This window comes from Paralichthys olivaceus, chromosome 19, assembly GCF_024713975.1.
Source record: "Paralichthys olivaceus isolate ysfri-2021 chromosome 19, ASM2471397v2, whole genome shotgun sequence".
Classification (NCBI taxonomy): domain Eukaryota; kingdom Metazoa; phylum Chordata; class Actinopteri; order Pleuronectiformes; family Paralichthyidae; genus Paralichthys; species Paralichthys olivaceus.
In genome coordinates this window covers 12,883,511-12,906,009 of record NC_091111.1, presented here as the reverse complement: position 1 = coordinate 12,906,009, position 22,499 = coordinate 12,883,511, and the positions used below count along the sequence as shown (strand labels likewise).

Below are 22,499 nucleotides of genomic sequence, written 5' to 3'. Positions count from 1 at the left end.
AGGCGCAGGGTGGTGGGTAAAAGGATGCAAACATCTTAACACAAATTTTTAGTATTTTTAACAGCATAACACTTAAAGGTTCAGGGTGTAAGATTTAGCTGAAAGGGATCTGTTATCAGAAATTGAATATAAAATTATCCTAGTTGTTTTCACTAGTGTGTTCCATCTAAATTGTACAAATTATTATTTCTTTACCCGATAATAGGTCCTTTAGATTTAAATGCTTTATATTTATATCAGGAGAGGGTCCTCTCTACGGAGGCGGCCATGTTTTTTACAGTAGCCCAGACTGGACAAACTAAACTTAAACGGGTTCTCTTTCATTTTGGAAGGGAAGGGTGAAGTGAAGGGTATTCAGCTGCAACATGCAACTTCACCACTAGATGTCACTAAATTCTACACACTGAACCTTTGAACTACTGGTAGCCTTTGACAAAGAATTACAACTAGACTTCGATTTTCTTTAGAGGATAACCCACAGAGAAGGTTAGAAACAGTTTTTTGAGGAATTACTGTGAAGTGAAGCTAAATGACATGTGCGTTTGTTTTCAAAAAGCTCCATTTCCTCTCTGTCCCCTGTAGGCGTCATGTGTTGTCTTTCCACACTAAGGCAGCACTGGGCTACCATGTTCATCTGTGCAGCAAGACACCGTTCATCTTTGGGGATGAAGACACTGTGATGCCACATCTTACCAAGGTGACCAGGGCCTGTAGTCATGAGTTGACAGAGATAGTGATTCAATTAGAGACTGACGTCAAGAGGCAGTTTGTGTTCATGTAACTCTGAACAAATGAGTGGATGCAATTTTCATCTTAGAAGACCACCACAGTTAAAAGAAACATTCCATAATTTATATCTTGTTTTTTCGTGTCTAAGCACTCAAACCTTTTAAGATGTATATTTTGCTGTCTTAATCTGGGCATGTGTTAAACCAAGGAATTGCACAGATGTGTTTTCATAGATAAGATGTTGCAGCAAAAACAGAATACTGCTAAATCATTACATTGTGAAACACAGAGAACAGAAGAAACAAAACCAAAGAGACAAGACCACTCCTTCGCTTTCTTACATTTTGTCCCAGTATTTGTTTTCCTGAATGTATAATTGAGAAACAATAGATGTTATTTCAGATTTAAATTTGTGTTTATGTGGGGGCTTTTATCATCCAGCACATTTTACAGGCTTGTAGAAAATTTCCTTTAAACCTTCCTGATGTATTCCACCAGCGTAATTCAATGAAATATTCTGTTATTGTGGGCCTGCTGCTTTGCTCTTTCATTTAATTTGCATCCCATTTGATTTGTAGAAGTAAATAAAGATATAAAATAGATGCTTCACCACTGTCTTCCATCCTTACACAGGAAAGTGCTCGTTTTACAGAGCAGGCTTCGTACATCTTGCGAGCCCTGTCCAGAGTGGCGATGTCCTTCGGTGATGAGCACGAGCGGTCGGCTCTCAGAAGAACCCTAGAGGAGGCTCATCATCCGCAAAATATCAACACCCCCCTGGGAAAATGGGAGCACCTCAGGGTAGTTTGCTTATGTTGACTCACAGTTGTACATTTGATTTAGTGAAAAGCTCATATAACTTTATATCTTGGTAATTGATTGACATCTACAGTCTAGTTCCAAGTAGATAAATCACATCAAAATACAGCATTTACTATAGCATCAAAGTGTGTGTGTTTCAGGTGTTCAACTCTGCAGTTTACCACACGCTGTGTGAGGCTCTGGGCAGGAAGCTGGCTGCAGAGGAGCGGTTTGCTTTACTGGCCCTCACTGCTGACACTTCCCTCTTAAACCATGGGTGCAAAGAAGACTCCCCTGCAGGTGACACTTATATGTCATTTTTCTATCATTCCCCACTTGTAATGAATGTAAATGCGAAATGTATCATTTTATACAACAATTCAAAACTTTTAGAACATCACAAAGACATTTTCTTGAACTGAATCTCAAGTCTAAATTTGGTCTTTTTCTGAGCAATGTTGAAAGATTTGTCTGCTGGCAGGACCTCGCTTCACCGTCACTGGTCACCTGTCTTAATTGTGAATAGAGGGGTCTTCAGTCAGGTCACCCAGGGGCTTGTAAATCCCATTCTTTGTGTATTGTAATAAATGAATCAACTGAAGGGATTTTTTTGAAGTTAGAAATTAGAAAAACTGTAATTTTTTATCTTAACAGTAAGTTGAAATGATCTTAACACTTTTAAATATGATGTAAAACTTGGCTTTCATTGCATGCTGTTTCACAGCTGTCCTAATTATGTTTTTCCACTGTTGTATTGCTGTTAAGTAGATGCAGAGTCAAAGCCTCCAGAAAACTGGAGAGACAGGCAGCCCTCGAACAAGGAGGTCAAAGCAGTCACTGTTCTTCAAGCTGGTTTCAAAGGACACTTGGTGCGAGAAATCCTTAAAGCCTCAAAGCCTGGTAAACACACTCATAGAAAATATATGTATTTAACTATATGATCAGATTTAAATCTTATCTTTCATCTGAATAGTTTAAAAAAATGACCTTGGGTTACTTTGACTTTGTGATCTCATCTCTCACGTGCCTGATGTGTCGGTGTCACATCTGCGGCAGGTTAAATGAGCCAAATGACCGTAAAAATATGATAACAATGTCTGTTTTATGTGTAGATTATTATTAGCATAAGTATTATCTACAAAACACCTTCTGCTTCTTACATTCACTGTTTGATTTAGCCTGATGGAATTTATTGAGCCTCTGAGCAGAGGCACAAATATGTATTGATGAGACTGCCACTCTTACTAATACACCCTGACAGATGAGTGGTGGCCACAGAGGGGATACACACATGTAGGAAACGCACACACACACACACACACACACACACGTACACACAACATTCCTGCATCAACAGCCATATCTTTCAATAGTGACAGCAGGTGAAACATTAAGAAAAGGACACAAGACAACACTGGGCAGTCTGTAGGAAAGATTGAGAGAATAAATACAGGGACAGCAGCTTTTCCTCTCAATGTATCAGTCTTACTTTGAAATCATGTTTTCTTTTTGATTCTTGTACTGTTTTCATGGTGGTTATGTCAGATTGTTTCCTCTATTTCAGTTGAATCATTATTAAGAACCACTTTTATCAAGAGGGAGTGGTAAGGCTCTTGAAATTGCACCGCTGTTTGTTGATTCCAGAGGAGATGGTGGACGTCACACATTGCCCAGACATTGTCTATTTTTTGCTGGAGCTTAAAGCAAAGTACGCCTTCTCCAGGCACAACAGATGACACTGGCGCCCTCTGAATAACTCGCACATATGGAGCATTTGCATAAAACAGTGCTGTACTGTAGCATATATAGGCTTTTGCCTTATTTTTCATGGCTGAAAAATGTGGTTCAAAGATACCAGATATCCAAAATGTCCACATCCTTCAGAGCCCCTCTGCTTCTGTTGCTGGTTATGCAGCATTAGTAGGAGTGCACACACGCACAGGAGAAATAGCTTGAACAGACCTGTTATGGTTAAGTTCTCTCTACTTTTATTAATTTACTTGTCAGAGCACTTTGTACTTTCAGAGTGCCACTTACGGCAAAAACACCAATCATATTTGAAAAGCTCTGTCAGGCTTCACTTTTAGAAAGCTTTTGTTTAAAGGAAAGTGAGAACTAAACGTATTAATTTTGATGGCCAAATTCTTCACCATATTTTTTTATGCTCTCTGTGCACCATTGAATGATATAAACAAATCACTGTTCAACCAGCATCTCTGTATAACTTTTCTTCTCCTCACTATTCTAGACTGTTCCTCCTCCCCTCTTTTCTTTCTACCACTCTCCCTTCTGTCTGTTGCCTCTTTTGAGTTGCCATCTTGTGTCATCTTGTCATAAAAATGATAGCAGATCTCATCTCTCAAACACTAGCCTTGGCCATTCCAATGGCAGTGTCGATTTGGGAAAGTGGCCATTTGAAAGGAGAAAGCTGAGAGAGAGGAGGGAAGGTGTTTGAGAGAGGACGTGAGGACACCTATGCCACATGTCGGATGTGAAAACATCTATCTTTCAGCTGTGTCTTTACAGCGTTCCTCTCAGTTACATGCAAACACACACATGCACACCCATTTCACCAAAGCCTCGCTCCTGTCACGGTGGTTACATGTCTTTTGGGATGAGTGTGAAAGTTGCAGTCAAAGTGAGAATAATCCCCTTTCGCCTCTCACTGAGTTAGACAAAAAAGGGAAAGAGAATTTCCAACCTGGTTGAATAAATCTCAGTCCATCCAGGTGTAAATGACTTCCCTGAAGAAGGTCACCATAATCATTTTTCATGTATTTGACAGCAACATTGACTGTCTTTCATCTTTAATTGTTTGTGTGTGTGCTCATGTCATTCAGGCACAAAGGAGAACCTCGGTGCTGCAAAGATCCTTTCAGACATGTGGACGAAGGTTGAGTCAGATGTTGACAAACATGCAGCATTTTTGCTACGGTGAGTTAAACATACATATTGTGAAAATGCATGATTGACTCGACCGAATAAGAATATGTTGATTCTGGATGTTTATACGATGCACCTTATTAACCTCGCACATTATCACTCACACGTCATTATCTTAGAATATCCTTCAGAATCCTGTGCCAATGCTTTGTACATTGTATGGCATCAGTTTTGCCTCCCTGTTGCACCACATGCCCAGAATCTGCTCTCTCTCCTGGTTGTGGCGGCCTGTGGCGGCCAGGCAGGGAGCATTTTCCACATTGTGTTCCATCTTTTCCCAGTGGTACCATCTGCTGTTTATCCTCTCCTCGTTCCAATCGGCTAGCAGCGTCTGCTGAATGACCTGCTGCCTGGGGAAGTACTGTATGTGTGTGCACGAGCATTCCGAGCATAGTTAATGTCTGCACGGAGGGTAGGGTGGGGGTTTGTTGTGTGTTGTGAGCTTGACAGAAACTGACAGAAACATCCACTTCAGCCAAAGTTCATGCTGCGATGTGAAGTGCATACTACATATTCTCCTTCAATGTCGTCTTTTTTTTTTTTTTGAGAACTGGTTTTCATTCATAATCAGCCACATCAGAGTTATGTTTTCTCCAAAATGTTTGTGTAAATTATAGCAGAGATTTTGTTTTGGTCTTCTGTGTGGCTTTGGTACTTTATTTAAAATGTTTCTAAAAGTGCTCTCTCCTGTGTTTCTTGCACAGGTATATAATTGACCACCACTCTGAAGGGAACGCAAAGCTCTACCCGTGTCAGCAGGATGAATGGACCAAAATCACCTTTGCTGATTATTCTGTATCTCTTCAAGACACAGCCAACTCCTGGGTCTTGGTTTTCAGGTTAGAAAACATTGTAACTTAAAGGTTGAGGTTTGTCAGTGAAACATCTGGATGAATCCAGGTATAAATGACTTATGTCCACCTCTCAGCAAAGGTCATAACGTTTCCTTTGAGCCATGCACTCGGCTCTCATATATGCCGATAAAGCTAATATCAGGAAATATCTGTTTGTATAACATTGAGTTCCTGAACTTTAACAAAAACAGTCGGAAAGCAAAAATTGAATTTTATATCTTGTTGTTTACTTATTTTTCTTTCATGTGAAGAGAGGTTTTCCTAGTTCCTAAGGAGATGCTGCTGGTACCGAAGATCTACTCCCCGATCCCTAGTCTGCTGCACGTCATAAATAATGACACAGGAGAGGAACTGGACATGATCTTCAACAAACTAGCAACTCATGTGTATCAACCCAACAAGGTCAGTGGATGATATCAAGACTTGCTTTCATTTCTCTTTGTCTACCTGTCTTCCACAATCCCTCCGTAATAAGCATATTTTGACTTCATAATCATATTTGACTTTATAATCCCTCTGTATCTGTCATTCCAGCTTGGCTATACCTTCGTAGCAGAGGCTGTCACACCTGAATCGCCTGTTGTTGCTGCCAAGTGGAGGATGCGCCTGATCGGATCAAGGGAACCTCTCCCAAAACTGGCCCGGGAGGCTCCGCTCAACAATTTCTCAGTGAAGGAATTAGGGGATTATTACATTCCCAATGATGACAACCTCATATGTCGGTAAGAGAAATATCAGGTACATAGTTTATTGACAGGTTGAATACAACTCGTCATCGTAGGATCCGTACTTTTCAGTTTAAATTTGTTTTGCTGAATGTGTGTCATAAAAAATACAAATTACTTACACTACAGTATACGATATGAGATGTTTTATTATCTCACACATGGTGTAACAAGCAAAGAGAACATATCTTACTAAATTCTCCAGGGAGCTGTTGAAAAAGACCCATTTCCCAGCAACATCAAGACTAATGGTGCCCACAGTCATTTGAAATGTTTCCATAGTTACCTTGTGCAGGTGACAACAGACGTCCAAGGAACAATTCAGATTCAGACTTCCTCGCCAGATGTCTTGATACATCTTTCAATTCTGGACCAGGAGAAAGAGGTGGCCAGCAAAACTGGGAAAGGCCATGTGGTAATTCCTGTATTCTGCTTCCTGGCCGACAAAGGTGAGCAGTCACTCAAATCTAAATAACTGATGAATGAATCCCTTCATGGCAGAAGATTTTTCAGTCTGCTGCTGATCTGCATGTTGGAAAATCAAACGTATAGCCTCAATTTGAGAATCTTAGCTTCATAATTGACTCTTTCAAATAATAATGAACTTGCCTTTTGCTCTATTAGCCTAACGAACAGTAGACTACTGGCAGATAATAAAACTAAAACAATCAACAGCTCTTCAAAACCTGCCACTTAATCTAATTACAGCTTTTCTGTTGATTTCTCCAGTAGTCGTACGCCGGCACATTGCTGATCACTCCTGTCTGGTCTCACATATGGTCTTAGTTTATCTTCTCTCTTTCTGTTACACAGATGAGAAGAGCCAGGAGCAGAGTATAAGCCCCACCCAGGACAAGAGAGTCAAAGTGGTAGATGCTCCCCCACAAAATGCTGAGAAATCGGACTCCTCGCCTGACCAGCACCAGCCTCCCACAGAGACTATGGTATCACTGACAGCTGTCTGTGTGCTATCTGCTGTTAGTCAAACACTTCACTGATCTCTCTTTCTCATGCACACACACACACACACACACTCACACACATCTCACTCTCTCCCTCTCTTTCTCACCCACTTTCTTTCTCCCTGTGTTCATATCAATTTTTCACTCCAAGATACACATAACGCCTTTTTTGCAGGCATGCGCGTGCACACACTCACACACATGAACCTACTCACACCCACACACAGTTTCTCACACAAGACAAAATTTGCAAGAGTAGAGCAGGAAGACCGGAGGGGTGGTTTTGTTGTTACTGTCTACACTTGTCAGGGAGCAGTGATTTGTTCATGATTTATGAGTCACTCTATTGTCTGAAGGTCCTATATCTAACAGACCCGCTGTCATTTGTTTGTTTATTGTCAAAGTATATAGTAGGCACTAAAAAAGACACAACACGCTGGCTGCCCTGTTCACTTATGTAAAAACGTACTTAGGTTTTTTTTTCTCTTTGCTGTGATGACTGTCGTTGATACATGTGGAGAACAAGCTATTATTTTAATATTCCTTCAGCGACTGCTTTCACCTCATGAATAACCACAATTCATTTCATGTTACTCAAGTGAATTGAGCCTTTTTCTAACAGGTTTGGTTTCAGTAACACTTGCATGTGCTACAAATTCAGTCCTTTTTAAGGAAGATAAATGTTTCCTCTGAAGTAACACAACAATGTAGTGGCATCAATATTAATGAGACGGATCATGTCAGATCTCATAGATCAGCAGCAGGACAGAATAAACAGCCATCGATCAGGACTAAAACATTGATCAAGCAAAGGGTCAGTGATTAAAGCTCTGTTCCGCACCACAGGGACACACAGCAAACATATTGATGCTCAATAGTGATGGATCGAAGTCTCCTATGGACAAAGCTATAATAGCTATAATTGGCTGTTTTTTAGTTCATTAGTCTCTCTGCATTAGTTTGAGTCTCACCTTGGAATGCTGTCTGAATTCTGTCTTCTTTGCTCAGTGTGATGGATGTAGGAGTTACCACTCCTGATATAATCTTGGCTAACAAGCCCACTGCCTCCTCTCCCTTTGTGCCTAGCATGTGCTTCTGTCAACCAGGGCAGAGAACAGCAAACACAAAATGCGATGTTCTTCTTTAAGATCCCTGTGTCTCTCTCTGAATCATCAGCAGTTTGCAGCTGTATGTTCACAAAGAGTACGCATGTCATGTCGGCTTTCATCTGAACGTGTTGGATTCCATGTTTCTCATGCTGTTTATGTCTTTTTGATGTGTCTATGTTGTGTTTTAAATGTAATGAAGAAGTCGTCCATTGACTTTGCTTGTCTGTGTTTCACAGGGTCATAAGTATGTGGTGCAGGCTGAGGTGCTTCATAAGAGCTGGGATTTGGATGAAGCTCAGTCGGCTTTTGTCCATCTGCTTGGAGACTTGGAGAAGAATGAAATGAGAGGTACTAAGACAAATGCTACATCAACACCAAGTCACCGTAAACAATCATTAATCTTGATCTGAACATCAAAATTAAGTGTAAACATGGACCATAAATGGTTCAGACATTTCCATATATTTGTTATTATCCTTTTTTATTATTGCTTTCAGAATTTTCCAGCTTTTCAGCCCTAGGTTATGACTTCATTTTCTAATATGCCCTTCATGTTTCTTTTTTGCTCTGCTTATTTTTGTTTTCCATGTGAAATGTGGCAGATACTCAGTAGGCAGTGTCAGAGGCCAAGGCCGACGCTGTTTTTTTTCCTTTGCTTCCGCTAGCCAGGGATCTGTAATCACAAGCCTAATGAAAGCCAAATGAATACAACTGCTTTCGCAGATCAGAGTGGGATATCTTGTGCCGATTGGTTGTTGGCTGAGGCACTAATCCTGTCCTCTGCCACCAACTCTGCTGCTCTGCCTTTAATCACGCTGCACAAATTAGATCGATTGAAAAATCACGGCTTTGAAATTTGCAGAAGCTCCTTAAAAATTCTGAGGGGATGAATTAATTGCGTCGCGGGTGGAGGTTGATGTGAAAAAGGTGCTGCATGGGTGACAATTTGAATGATTGCCTGAAGAGAAAGCGCAGCCAGTCTTTTCCTTGCATTTTCTCTTCATAGATTTGTGAGCTTGTTAAGGTTGTGTGCGCAAATTGTACGTGTGTGTGCGTGCAAGCCAATGTCCACATGGGTCTTCTGTGGTTTTTTTCCAATGAGCTTGTGGAAGTGGGTCGATGGGAAGTCAAATGAAGTTGGCTCTTGCCCCCTGGTGCCCTGGGAAATATCTCAGCAGGAAAGTGAATTAATTTCACCCAGTTTAACTCTGTCTCAGTGGTGAGGCTGTGCCCTTGATCATGCTCTCTACATGCTACATGGATGCACACAATCACTACATGCCATGCCAAGCTTTGAAACCACTTTAACAAGCTGTTTAACAAGCTGCAGTCCAAACACTGTACTGCGCATGTTTTAAGCATGCACATATATGCATCTCTGCTTTAAACCCCAGTATACACCATTAAACCAGTCAGATGTCTGTAGGAGCTGTACATGCAGTTGTGGCAGTTGTTTTCATTCTCTTGTCGACCTACATGGTGTCAATAACTGTGGTTATAAGAGAGCACAGAGTTTTAGTAACCAAACTGCATGAAAATCAGTTTTCAATAAACCCATTAGTTTGAAATTAAAACTACACTCATTGATATTTAGACCCAATTTGAATGTTGAATTTCTGTATGACTTGAGATAAGAGTAACTCAATGAGCGTGCACCAAAGCTGTTGAGGCAGAATGACAGGGTATCAGCTAAATGATGGATTATTATGCCTTTCTGTATCAGAGAAGTGAGACTCAGAGTTGATGCTTCATCTGAGCTGAGGACTGTGCACTCATTTTCTGCTGTAAAGTACAACAGTGCCATCTAGCACACAAACAAACACACAACACATGCAGAGTTCTGCTCATGTTGAATAAACTGCTCAGGTTCTTTCTGAAGATGGTTCTGCATCAATGGATTTTTTTTTTTTACTATAATTACATCAAACGTATGGACATTTTCTCTAATTTTTCACAAATGTTTAGGTAAAAGTTATGTGCGTCTGCTCTAACACTTCAGAGTAAATTCTTTGAAAGCTTCTTTTACAATCGAATATTTATGATAATAGTGCTTTTACTTGTCGTATTTCACAGCATAATACCAGTAGTGAGGAGGGAAACAGCAGGTTTTGTAGATTACAATAGAAAAGTGAATTTACCTGATTCCTTTTTGCTAAATGTAGAGAACAAGGAGGACGTGAAGTGTTCACCCAGCACTGACACACCGAGCCAGGATGTGCACAAGTCTGGCACCTCTAAAACCAACTGCAAAGGCGAAGGGGACAAAGAGAAGGGGAAGCCAGCTGCCACTTCCAAGTCTGGCTCCAAGCAGGAAACGGTGAGACATCACTTCAGCACTGTGACGCATACAGCAACACGGCCAGCTATAAATTAGAAACAACGTTTAAAGATAGGTATTAGATAATAAATGTTCAGGTTTCATTAGTTTTATTGCATCAGGTGCACTTATAATCAATTATATTGCAGTGCTACATAATTAAGCGAGTGTTAAACGAGTTTCAGCGTGGGCAAATTCAACAGACAATATGCACTCAAAACATAATACTCTTAACATAAGTCCACATGTATTTTCCACAGTACTGTCATGTTTGGAAAAGGTACATTTGTAAAAACTTTATAACAACAATAACATTTTTAACCTTTTTCGAGTGCAGGATGTTGAGGCACTTTCAGTGGAGTAAATATTCATCACAAATTCCCATCCATACCGAAATAACAAGGTTGTTGTTGAACTAATTTTCGGACACCTCTGTTGTAATATTTATAATAATTTATTTTGTCTGGCAGGTCACTATTTACATATTTGCTCGACTCTGCTGTAAGTGAACTCTGAAATGTTAATAGGAGAAACTGACCTTATCAGACGCCTACAGCTGCCAAGACGACCTGCATGTATTTACACAGTGTAGGAGACAGTTGTTTTAGCATGCTCTATAATCTTGTGGCCTCTGATTCTCAGTGTAACGGTCTTGGTTTGATAATTGACTGATTCACATAATGGGTGCCTTTTATTCTCCACACTCTATATGTCAAACTCTAAACACAATGAGATCTGAAAGGCACATTTTCCGACTACTTTATAACTACCTTCAATACATGTCCATTATAAATATTTTTCCAGCACAACACTGCTGAAGGTAGAGGACATAATGGTTTCTGAATAAACAAAGTAAAAGTCTTTCTACTATTTACAAAAGAGACGAACAGGACCTATAATGTAATTCTTGGTCTGTCTGTCCGTGTGCCAGACTGTCTGAGCTGCTCGCTGAAAGAGACAAAATCATAATACATTGTGGAACAGTGACCTTCAGCTGGGACATTATTGTGTATCTGAGTATGTGCATTATGTATTTTGTCTGAGCTTTGTGGTGTCTGTGTGTATATATCCTTGTGCAGAGCCTTGACCTGACTAAGCCGCACTGGACGCTGCGTGTGGTCAGCGACAAGAGTAAAGCAGAGAGCATGGAGGTGAAGAAGGACACAGAGAGAGTGGACCAGATTCAATCCATTAAAAAGGCCTGGGAGATGGTCGAGCCAGGCCGCTGTGCCAAGGTAACATGGTGTTCGAAATGGAGATTGAATCTGACCCCTTAACTTTTTTATGATCTTTTTCTAATTTATTGGATCTCCTGTAGAAATGTGAAAAGTAAAATTTGGAAAAATATATTTAGATACTATTTTTATCCCTGAACTCTATAGTATCAGAATCCTTCACTGTCCTTTCAGGCTTTACAGTCACGTCTCCAATTTCTAAAACAAGTCCAACCTCAAGAAGAAGAAGAAGTCGGCAAAGAGCTTGGTACTAAACGTATACATATACTGTAAATGTACACGTATGTTTTAAGACACTCTGTGTTTTCATTTGTTTGACAATAAGCCCTTTAATAATGTGTTCTTTCACAGCTGCTCCCACATCTAGTCCTGACACCTCTCCATCCAATCAGAAGCTGACTAATACCTCCTCCGCCTTTACCCAAATGGACTACACACCCTTTATCAGGTGCTCTACAACTTTCTCACCTTCTTTACATCTATTTAACGACATGCTTTATTTAGACAGCACGAGTAGTAAGTTGGAAAAATGCTGAAAGCAAACCGAAGCCATTGTTAAATGACCACATGCCTATACATTGCAGAATTCTCAGTTTTACTTTGTTGCAGCACTATGGCTGCTTGGGTACTGTTCTATAACAGACCTCAGTTGAGCCTGGCACGCAGCAGCCGAACCAATGTGCCAAGAGAGCTGGCAAGAAGAATGATGGTCATTGGCACCGATTTCCTGTCTCAATTCTCCTTTCAACAAGTCTATTGGAACACTGAAGGATCTTTGTTTAATCACAGCCTTGTGCCTTGTACTTGATGAAACAACACCAAAAGATTGTTGCTGCGACTGCTCTTGTCTCTTTCTTATGTCTGTTCACTTTTTACAGACATGAAACAAAAGAATTATAGCCTTCAAATACATATATCTTTTATCTGTCATCTGTATCAACAGTGATTTTTTTTGTTGCGCAGCTATGGTCCCTTGCGTTCCTCTCTATAAACAGACCTCAGTTCCGCTTGTTCCAACAGACAAATTTGTTTCTGTGCTCAGAGGGCAGGGTTGGATAACAATATATAAGCAGCCAAGACAGACTCATCCTCTTGTATTTTTCCAAGGGGCAGTTTCTTTTTTTCTCTTGTTGAAGTCCTGTGGGGAATATGCAGTGTGCGGTCCAGTTGCCTAATGTAGTTTTTGAATCACTCTGCTTTTCTAACTTTCTGAGGCCGAATTAAGACTCCGCTGAAAGGCCTGACTCCACCAGACCTGGGGTTTCTTGTGTCCTTATGCATGTATTTAAATGTTCACCATCTCTATGTTGCCTTATCCCAATCAGTAGATTGGTTTCTGCTGTGGATGTAGTTAGGGATTTCCCGTGTCCGTAACCTTTGCTCCCAACAGTGCTGTGAACAGCAGTGTAACAAGACTATACACTTTCCCAGGCAAAGAGCAAAGACTCCAGAGGATGGTGATGTACTGTATCCGATGAATAGACCTGTAAACACAAGACAGGGGCTGTTGAGGAAAAAAAATATTTAGGTGTTCATCAAGCTAGAAACAATAAATAAATAAAAAATAGTGGACTGTCCACCATGATGTACTGCCGGATTGTCTGCCGGATCAAACTGTAACTTCTTTCCACATCATCTAAGCAATAGGAAGCAAATTAAGCATCTTGATTTGAATTATATCGATCAAGGAAGAAACAAATGACTCATGAATCTCTAAAAACAATATCACTACAACACCAACCGTACATCTCATCATATGTCAAATCATAAACAACTGTTACGCTTCACATTCTGTTGTCTGATGCTGTGTTTTCTCCGGAGCTGTTAGTGTTATCTGTGTTCTGCTTCATGCTGCCTAAATTCAGCTGCATCATCTCTAGCCCTGCAGCATTGCATTACAGTGACTCCACTATATAACTGGACCCCAATTAGTAACATCACTCAGAGCAACATTTTTATTAGACAGTTATCTAACAGTGGTCAAAAGATAATTCCTCCGCTTCTTGAACATGAATACATGATGAGTATCACAAGCACCTCTTTGAGTTTTTGGTTTGTGAAACATGTAAGTGTCAGCTTTTGACATTTTTCGGCGAGTGTTCAAAAGGGAAGAGTCTCCCTCCTCAGTTCCCCCTGAGTCTCCCATTACTCTCCCTCTGTCCGTCCCTCTCCATGATAAATTAGGTGATATTTGGGTCTTGTAATTAGAGAGCTATTTCAGGACCCCAATGAGCCTGTCGTTCCAATGAGATGTGCCCCTCACCCATCACCTCTCCACCCTCTCCTGGTGTGGGTTTGTGTGTGTTTTTGTCCACACGTGGGTCTGGGTGCAGCTGCTAATGGCTGTTTACGCTGTTACCTGCTATCCAAGGCGAGAGAGAGAGAGAGAGAGAGAGATCCCGAGGTGAAGTCTATTACAGGAGTCTAACTAGTCTGCAAAATAACTCTTGTCTCACAAAGACACACTGCAGGGCACGTGATACGTGCACACACACACACACACACTCAATCTTTACAGCATTAGCACACATGTTGTTACACACAGTGATAGAGTGGGAACATGACAGTGTTCATTACCCAAATGAACTCTCATCATCACCTCTAGTGGCCTCGCCTCTTGATTAAGGTCAGCTCAGGAAATGGGAAGAAACATTTAACACTGGTAATCTCCTGTTGACCTCTTGTGTGCGTGCGTGTGCGTGCGTGTGCGTGCGTGTGCGTGCGTGTGTGTGTTTAAACACGTTGACTGCCACACAATGTTTTTTCTCCATCTTTTGCTGCTCCTGTCTGTCTTGGCATGCACACACAAACAGAAATAAATTACATTTTAGTCAAACAGTCTTAACAGAGAAATACCCACATACAGTGTTTCTAATCAAATCCAAATAGATTTCACAGATATCAATCTAGATACACAACTTGGGATATGAGATAAGGCATGGGACTGTGTTTATCATTTCCTCTGCCCGTCTCTGCACTTATCTGCCACATTTCCATTTTTATTTGCTCTGCCTGTGTCAACATTGTCGCTTGTTCCATCTCAGAAAAAATAGTCTGTAAAATCTGCAACCTGGTGGAATTTGATAAGATGTACAATAGTTTGAGATGACAATTTAACTAATATCCCTTTCAGAATTTGATAAGCATATGCAATTGCATGACGCTATATCTTTTTTGAAAAGTCTTGAGCTTATCCAGCATTAACATTCTTGTAATAAATGATATAGAAAAGGTGTTAAAGACGTCATGGTATGAATATACTCATTGTTTTAAGTCCTTGTGTCTGATCGTAGACGCCAAAAAGAGTTTCCTGTGCTGATGGACACACGGATGGAGGAGATCCAGGAGAGGGAGCGCTTAGAAAAGATCCAGAGCTACCGTTTGGTTCGAGACAACGTGCTGGAGCACCAGAAACAGCAGGAGCTTAACAGGAAGGAGCTCATGAGACGCCAGCTGGAGATACATGAGAACATGCAGGTCAGTCACAGCAGAGAGAGAAGAATGTGAAATCGTAGATGTGGACAACACTAATGAGAATCTTGGTCCATCACAGTGGTAATGTCAGCTCTCTGTCCCGCTGGTAAGACATGACCCTGCACTGTCTTTCTCTTTGCCTCTCTGCCCTGTCTCCAGGCGGCCTTGTGGAAGCGCCATAACAACTTTCTCGACGCTTGCAAGGCATTTAGTAGCCGTCAGATGGCGGACGCGAAAAAGGAACAAGAGGTGAAACAAGCACTGGAGGAGGCCAAGCATGCAGTTCTAGAAAAAACAACCCCAACCTCTGCTGCCACTCAGCAGTCCGACAAATGTGCCAAGTCTGCTGGCAAGAAGAAATGATCGCCATTGGCACCAACTTCCTGTCTCAGTTCTCCTCTCAACAAGTCTGTTTGAACACTGAAAGATCTTGTTGATTATCTCTTTCTTATGTTTTCTCACTCTATAAAAACAAGGACTTATATATATATATATATATATATATATCTCCTTCATCTGTCTTATATATCTTGCATCAACAGAGCCACTGTTAGCCTACAAACGCAATCTTTGTATCTCCTGTAGAACATATTAAATATAATCAATTCTACATTACAAAATGGCTGTTATTGGCTGTGTGCAGACATGTAAACCCACTGAGAATGTCCAGCCATCTGATTGGTAAGGCATGACGTTGACTTGGATGCCCAGTTTGCCTGAATATATTCTGGGAGTCTTTTGTTGTCTTGAAGGTCACTGTATTGACTGCGCGACCCCGAGGCATGCTGGGTACAGCCACCCTCCCACAAGCTGAGTGGTACTGATTGATTGTCTGATTGATAGAAGCCCACAAGAGTCCATTTGTTGGAGACCGAGACAAAGGGATGAGTATGAAAATGCAGCATGGGCAGGTGACAGATCTCAAGGCTGAAGTCAATGTGTTTCAGAACAGATGGTTAGGTTGCTAATGTGCATGAAACTGTTGTTTTATAAATATAATCCGTTATGTTTTTAAAGAATGACATGGTCAAATAAGTGCTCTTTATCCAACTCAATATGTGAAGTGCATCTTTCTGGTCGTCCTGCAGAGAGTCAGCTGAGCCGCTGAGGAATGGGAAGCCAAATTGGAAATGAAAAGGGAGATGGTGCCATCTAGTGGCTGTGGACATTTAATAAATTCTCATTACCACGCCTGCATTAGGTTGTTTTCAAGGTTGACAATAATGAATAGTTCAATTCTGAGCTGCTGCATGAAGAAAATGATCATTATGCTGTGTGTGTGCATGTGTTAGAGTTGGATGGGAGTGGAGATGCGTGTGTGTGTGTGTACAAGACGTCAGGATGAAAATAATTCTGTGTGGCTTGTATTTATGGGCATGTGCACAGTCATTCTGCAGCAGCAATCTGCTCTGCTCTACAGCTTTTGTTGCCTGTTGCTGACGACGCCCTTATTAAAATTCTTCTATGTGGGAAATTATTCCCTTTCGTTATGATGTTGGAGCCAAATTAGGAAAACACAGCATATGAATGAGATCTTAGTTCTGGACACACAAGTGAATTTGTCGACACGTGGTCTTGCATGCGTGCATTACTCAGTGTTTTCTCTGCTCATAAAAGTGTGTCACTGTGATGTGTATACCTCACACTGCGTTTTTAATGTGTCCGCTCAGTCTGTCAGGCCTCATCTCGCGAGCCACTATTCCTGCCCCTGTAGCTGCATGACAGAGCTAATCCTGAAAGTCTTGTTCCTGGCAGAGAACGTTCCCGCTCCTCTCTGCACTGTTCCCTCTCAACCAATTCATTCCTCCATTCCCAGAATATCGGCTGGTATTTGCTGTACACGTAAACCCTCCTCTTCCTCCTCCTCTACCTCTTCCATCTCCAGTGTGAATGAGGTATAGTGGTTTGGTGTGAGTGTATTCTGTTGTTTGAGAGAGATCTCCCAACACTGTAATTGGCAGTGACGTGTGTGTATTAACACAGAGGCTGTTTGTTAATTGGCAGCTGTTTACTGGCGGTTTGATGCAAATGTGTTGTGAGCGACAGAAGAGCTCCGGTGTAACCTTGAAAACTACGGGACAGTCGGCGTAATTGCGTGCATTTGACTTTCCCACGCGTAATGAGAAAATATTTGATTCGTAAACGAACCCACATGGACGGATGATGGAACTAAGTGAAACAAGATACACATTCCTCACGCGGTGTCCAGACTGCGGTGGCTCTTTAATTCACTTTTCAATTTGGAGGCAATAATGCTTTAATCAACCATTGTGCTGTTACGTTTGTGAATGATGACAGGCCGTTCTCGCAGGAATTGCCCGTCTGTGATTTCTCTCTCATTTTCTCCACGTCTCGTGCTTCTATATACGATTTTCATTCAGTTATCTGGTGTGGCAGTGTCTGGAGTCAGAATGTCCTCCGTACATCTCTCCAGCATTAAGTGTCTGTATATGTAAGTAAGCTGATTAAAGTCTCATCAATTCTATAGCAGCAATTTAGAGCCAAAACATCTTGTGTAGTACAATCATCACCCAATCAGTTAAAGTATACAGGAAATCAATTGAGTCAACAAAAACATCTTCATTAATCTTTAAACTCTTGGATACTCAGGAGCTACAGATGCAAGAGAGATCTGGTTATTTGAAAGGAATTGTTAAACATTTTTGGAAATTGCTTATTTGCTTTTCTACCTAACGAAGATAAGACGCTTAATACCACTCTCGTTTCTTACATTAATATGAAGCCAGAGCAAGAAGAAGGTTCGGTTAGCTTAGCATAATGACTGAATAAAGAGACAGATGTCCTGACTCCAGGGGGTCACTCCAGGTATGCGTTAAACCAAAGAGATACCTGTGCTCATTTGACGCACAGATATCCATCCATCCATCATCTATACCCCCTATCTGTCGAGGGCTGCAGGGAGCTGGAGCTAATCCCTGCTGACATTTGGCGAGAGGCGGGGTTCACCCTGGAGAGGTCACCAGCTTGTCGCAGGGCGTGCATAAACATATCAGTGGGATTTTCCAATCTAACTCTTGGCAAGACGTTTCATGTAAGTTTGCATCTCTCAATTATAGGCCCAGTGATTTTCTTTCTAACAAAATTGTAGACTTATTTTACATTTAATCTATACATCTGTAATATGTGCAATGAGTATGCAGTGCCCTTCAAATCCTCAAGAGTCTTGTTTTCAGTTGCACTTTTTACTTGTTCATCTTCCTTTCTCTGCACAAACACATAAAAACACACAAACACGTGTTTTGATGACTTCAGAGGACGTTTCATTGACTAATTAACCTTAAACACATTTTCATTTCGAAATCCCCATATTGTCTCTGTTAATTTGAACCAATTTAGGTCCTCAAGAACATGGATAATACCTAGCCCCCTGTGCACACGTACTCTTCCGGTTGGCAGCAGAGGGATACAGTATCCTTTGGCTTATTGGCTCATCGTGCTGCAACATTGTCCCATTGTTGTTGCTCTCTCCCTGTGGGACACAACATCTCAGGGGGTCCGACATCAGAGCCTGCTATGCTGATAAGCGTCAGAAAAGCAAGTCTCCTTGAAAGTGAGAGTCTTGTACCGCCTTGGCTCAGACTCGGCTCAGACGACGAAGAGCGAACGGTGAAAGTCTTTATGGTTCCAGAACGATATGGCGCTGAAAGGGAAAAGGTAAGAGCTCACAGATTGACACCCAGGCTTAGCTGCAGTAATCCAAAACCCTGTATTACTTAATGTAATTCATACACACACACACACACACACACACACACAAGAGGCTGGAGAGATCCCCTGGACTTACAGACACAGAAAATGCTGACCTGGTCGCAGCCTCTTTTCTTGGAACTCAACCATTTTTCTCCCTGGCCTCACCTTGCCTTGCTTCGGCCCAGTCACCAGCAGCACCACCACCTGGGGGAGGGGGGGTCAGTTGTGTAGATGCAGAGGGAATAAGGTAAGTAAAACAGTTCATCACATTTAGGTGACAAGAGGCTCATGGAGTAATAAATCCCATATAAGAGTGTGTTCTAGTGTAACGTGTACAGATTAGCTTCTTACAGGCGTCTTCCTTATTTCCCAATGGGGCTAACTTATCAATGTCTGCAACATCCTCCCTCCACTATTAGATAAAACCTTGTTCAGATTGGTCTTTTTCTATTTGAAGGTCAAACTGAGTAAATATTTAAGAAGGGCAGAGGAGCCTCATATCTGGGAGGATTTGGAAAAACGGTCCATTGTCCAGCTTTTTGATTTGAGGGTTCACATACACATCAAAGTCTGTATTTGCATCTGAGTTGCCTTCTGGGATATTTTAGGCACAACTACATCCGCTGGCAGTTATACTAACTTCTACTGATATAAGGGGATGCTGTTGTGTTGAAAACTGCTCGTCAGTGGCTATTAAAGAGAAGTTATTGTGCTTGTCAGATGCAACTTCCTGTTGTGCCACAGTCTATCCAAAGTGTTACCTTCAAATGAATCGCTTTGGATGAGGTTTTCTGCCGTATGCAAATATCTGGTAATGTGTTCTTGGTGGTGTTTAGCACTAACCCTGCATCGTTTGATGTCCCTACTTTAAAGCTCTACCTCAGCTGATGTGTGTGGGTAAAAGATGGCCTATTAGATAGTACACTGAATGGGAGGATACACAATTTCCTTAAATAGCATCAGAGAGACTGCGGGAATCAAACCCCAAATGCCCTTTGTCAGAGGTGATCGCATTAATTCTGTGGTGCAGACTCAGTTTACACACAAGAGAGAGGGGGGGGGGGGGGGGTACCAATAAAACAGGAGTCTCAAGTTTCATCCCACTTTATTGAATTGAGCAGTCGCCTTTGAAAATCAAAGAGGATAATTGTGCAGCTTCATTTACCCTCAGAGAAAAGAAGTTTTACGTTGTTGGGAATCTGCTTTTCATCCTCATGAGCTGGATTTCACTCTACCCTCTGGTTATATTGTTTTTTTGTGTGTATGTTAAAGGTCCGCAACGTTAATAAGCCAAAGTTCCCTTCTCTTCTCCAGTCAATAGTCCGGACGATACTTTCTGGGGATCATGATGTCACGTGGCGTCTGCATATTGTTCGCTTAGCAGCTAGTCTTGGATGCCTGTTAACAAAGCAGGTAAAGAAATAATGAAATCTCTTGACCAATCAGAGCAGACTAGGCTTTTTTGGGAGGGGGGCCTTAAAGAGACAGGAGCTAAAGTCAAGCATTTGAGACGGAGACTTAAAAGAGGAGCTGCAGCGATGAATAGTGTGAGGAAAGTATTAAACCTTTTCAAGCGATAACCCAAATTAAAATTAAGAACCCGAATATGAGTATAATATAACTTCTTTAACACATAAGTTATTGAATCTTTTCTGACTGACTCCCCCTCTTTATGTGTGGGCAGAGAGATGACTCTCAATTCGCTGACACACACATGATTGTGGTAAACTGATCAGAGCTGAACCAACAGGGGGGAGCTGCACACGAGAGTCATCGATATCCTGTCCTGTGCTTAGCATTGATCGTTGCCATGGTAGATAACAGGACAGGAAACCTCTCTTTCTCTCTCTCGTACACACACACAGAGTTCTCGTTTTCCTCATATACTTCTGTGTATCAGGAAAAAAGTCTAGTGATACTTTCATAGACTATACTGGATTTCCCCTCTGCTCCTTGTGAGGACTGGGACTGACAGTATTTTTGGTCTCGACTCATTGAGGCAGTAACATTGGATCGAGGATCCTTCTTCTCTTGTCTGGTTGACTGGTTTAAGTAAACTTTTGGCTACAGCTTCTTTCGGAAAATCCGTCCTGCCAGAGGTCCTGAGTCACTGCGTAACATTGGCATCGCCCTTTTCTTCCAGTGTGTGTGTGTGTGTGTTTGTGTGTGTGTGTGTGTGTTGATGGTCAGCTTATCACCTTCACTGATTATTGGAAATGATAGAGTGGAGACATGCTATCACTGTGTATCACATCCATCCCTAGGGTTTGTCAGGAACAAACAACCTTGTGACCTTGACTGCCTGATAAAACATGGCAGAGACAGTTTTCTTTAACAGTCTCCGCTTCTCTTTTAAGAAATGAGGCGGGACGCCAGAATCATAAACTCCTGCTTGTATTAGACTGGAGCTTTTTGATTAGGAGCACTATGGACGTGATGACGGCTTTATGGTGTTTTCAATTTCTTCACCCCCGCCTTCTGATGTCTTTTATCATCCCATCCATATTTATAAGCCCCTCTGTAACCATCAGGGTTGTTGGTGTGTGTGTGTGGAGGGACATTTAAACATGTACCTTTGAGCTTTGTTACCTTCCTCATGCAACACATGTGTGTTTGACATTGAAACGATCCTCCTGTTTAACCAGGCGGAGACAATCAAGTGTTCCCTTAAGGGCAGTGGCTCATTAATTTACAATCCCCTTGGTGTGTGTGTGTGTGTGTGTGTGTGTGTGTGTCTGTTTGTCTGTCTGTCTGTCTGTCTGTGAGTGTGTGTTATTGATACATTTCCTCTTTGCTCTTGAACTCTTTAGTGAGTGTGGAGTTCCTCTAACTTTTGTGAGTGTCTTTTAATCACAAGCCTCCAGCATTTTGTGTGTATGTGTGTGTGTTCGTTAGTATTACACTGCATATACAGTGCTTTTTGAATGAGGACACAGTGGTTGAATGCCGCAGGGACGCTTGGGGTCATAAGCGCTAAACTCAGGTGTGCTATGATTCGCTTGATTAACTACAGCTGTCATTGAGGGCGGAAGGTCCTTGTCCCTCCAGCCTTTCTGCATGACAGGCAGACGCCTCGACTCTTTGCGACTCGTCGTTGTCCCCTGTGTCCCCCTGGGTTTCTCACTTTCTCCAGACAGCGCAGGGACTTTGCCGCTGTAGGGGTCACACAGGGCTGACTGTGATGCTGAGCTCTGGGGCTGCGCAGTGTGGTGCTGGGGAAGGATCAGTCTTGAGTGTGTTGGAGTGTGACAAGCTCTATCCCTGTTAGGTCATCTGTAAGATTTTAAGTGGCTCAAACCCACCAGAGGTGAATAGTCTGTGTGTAAGGACACTTCCTGCATATGTGCATCGCTGGAGCATTTTCTGCTTATGTAACTGCACATTTGATTTGTCTAGTTTAATTTAATACAAAATCAATGAGTACACAATTACATAAAAAGTGTGAAAGCAATGCAGTTCAACTACAATCTTGCATTATCAGAGAACATATAATCCTCTCCTGTGTGATCTGAGTATCACGATGCATGTGTATGACGTATGTAGATGCATATTCATCATCTTTATGCAAACAACTGTGTAATATATGCAAATTTGCATGTGTAGGTCGGTCCAACAATACACCCCCTCCTCTGCTGTGAT

General features: G+C 41.6%; 1 protein-coding gene across 2 annotated transcripts in view; it reads left to right on the top strand.

Moving 5' to 3' along the window:
• adgb (androglobin) overlaps window positions 1-15,769 on the top strand; it is a 34,278-nt gene extending 18,509 nt beyond the window's left edge. Inside the window, exons 19-35 of one of the 2 annotated variants that reach the window (XM_020097612.2) lie at window positions 583-697; window positions 1,363-1,530; window positions 1,692-1,830; window positions 2,299-2,430; window positions 4,371-4,464; window positions 5,178-5,312; window positions 5,579-5,729; window positions 5,862-6,049; window positions 6,335-6,501; window positions 6,866-6,996; window positions 8,360-8,471; window positions 10,286-10,440; window positions 11,520-11,675; window positions 11,850-11,922; window positions 12,027-12,123; window positions 14,969-15,152; window positions 15,309-15,769. In XM_020097612.2, coding sequence (XP_019953171.2) covers window positions 583-697; window positions 1,363-1,530; window positions 1,692-1,830; window positions 2,299-2,430; window positions 4,371-4,464; window positions 5,178-5,312; window positions 5,579-5,729; window positions 5,862-6,049; window positions 6,335-6,501; window positions 6,866-6,996; window positions 8,360-8,471; window positions 10,286-10,440; window positions 11,520-11,675; window positions 11,850-11,922; window positions 12,027-12,123; window positions 14,969-15,152; window positions 15,309-15,512 — 2,401 coding nt within the window. In that variant the 3' untranslated portion in view covers window positions 15,513-15,769. Of the gene's footprint in view, window positions 1-582; window positions 698-1,362; window positions 1,531-1,691; window positions 1,831-2,298; window positions 2,431-4,370; window positions 4,465-5,177; window positions 5,313-5,578; window positions 5,730-5,861; window positions 6,050-6,334; window positions 6,502-6,865; window positions 7,030-8,359; window positions 8,472-10,285; window positions 10,441-11,519; window positions 11,676-11,849; window positions 11,923-12,026; window positions 12,124-14,968; window positions 15,153-15,308 lie in introns of both variants that reach the window. The other variant, XM_069514480.1, reaches the window with a different exon arrangement.
• Window positions 15,770-22,499: the final 6,730 nt, after the last annotated feature.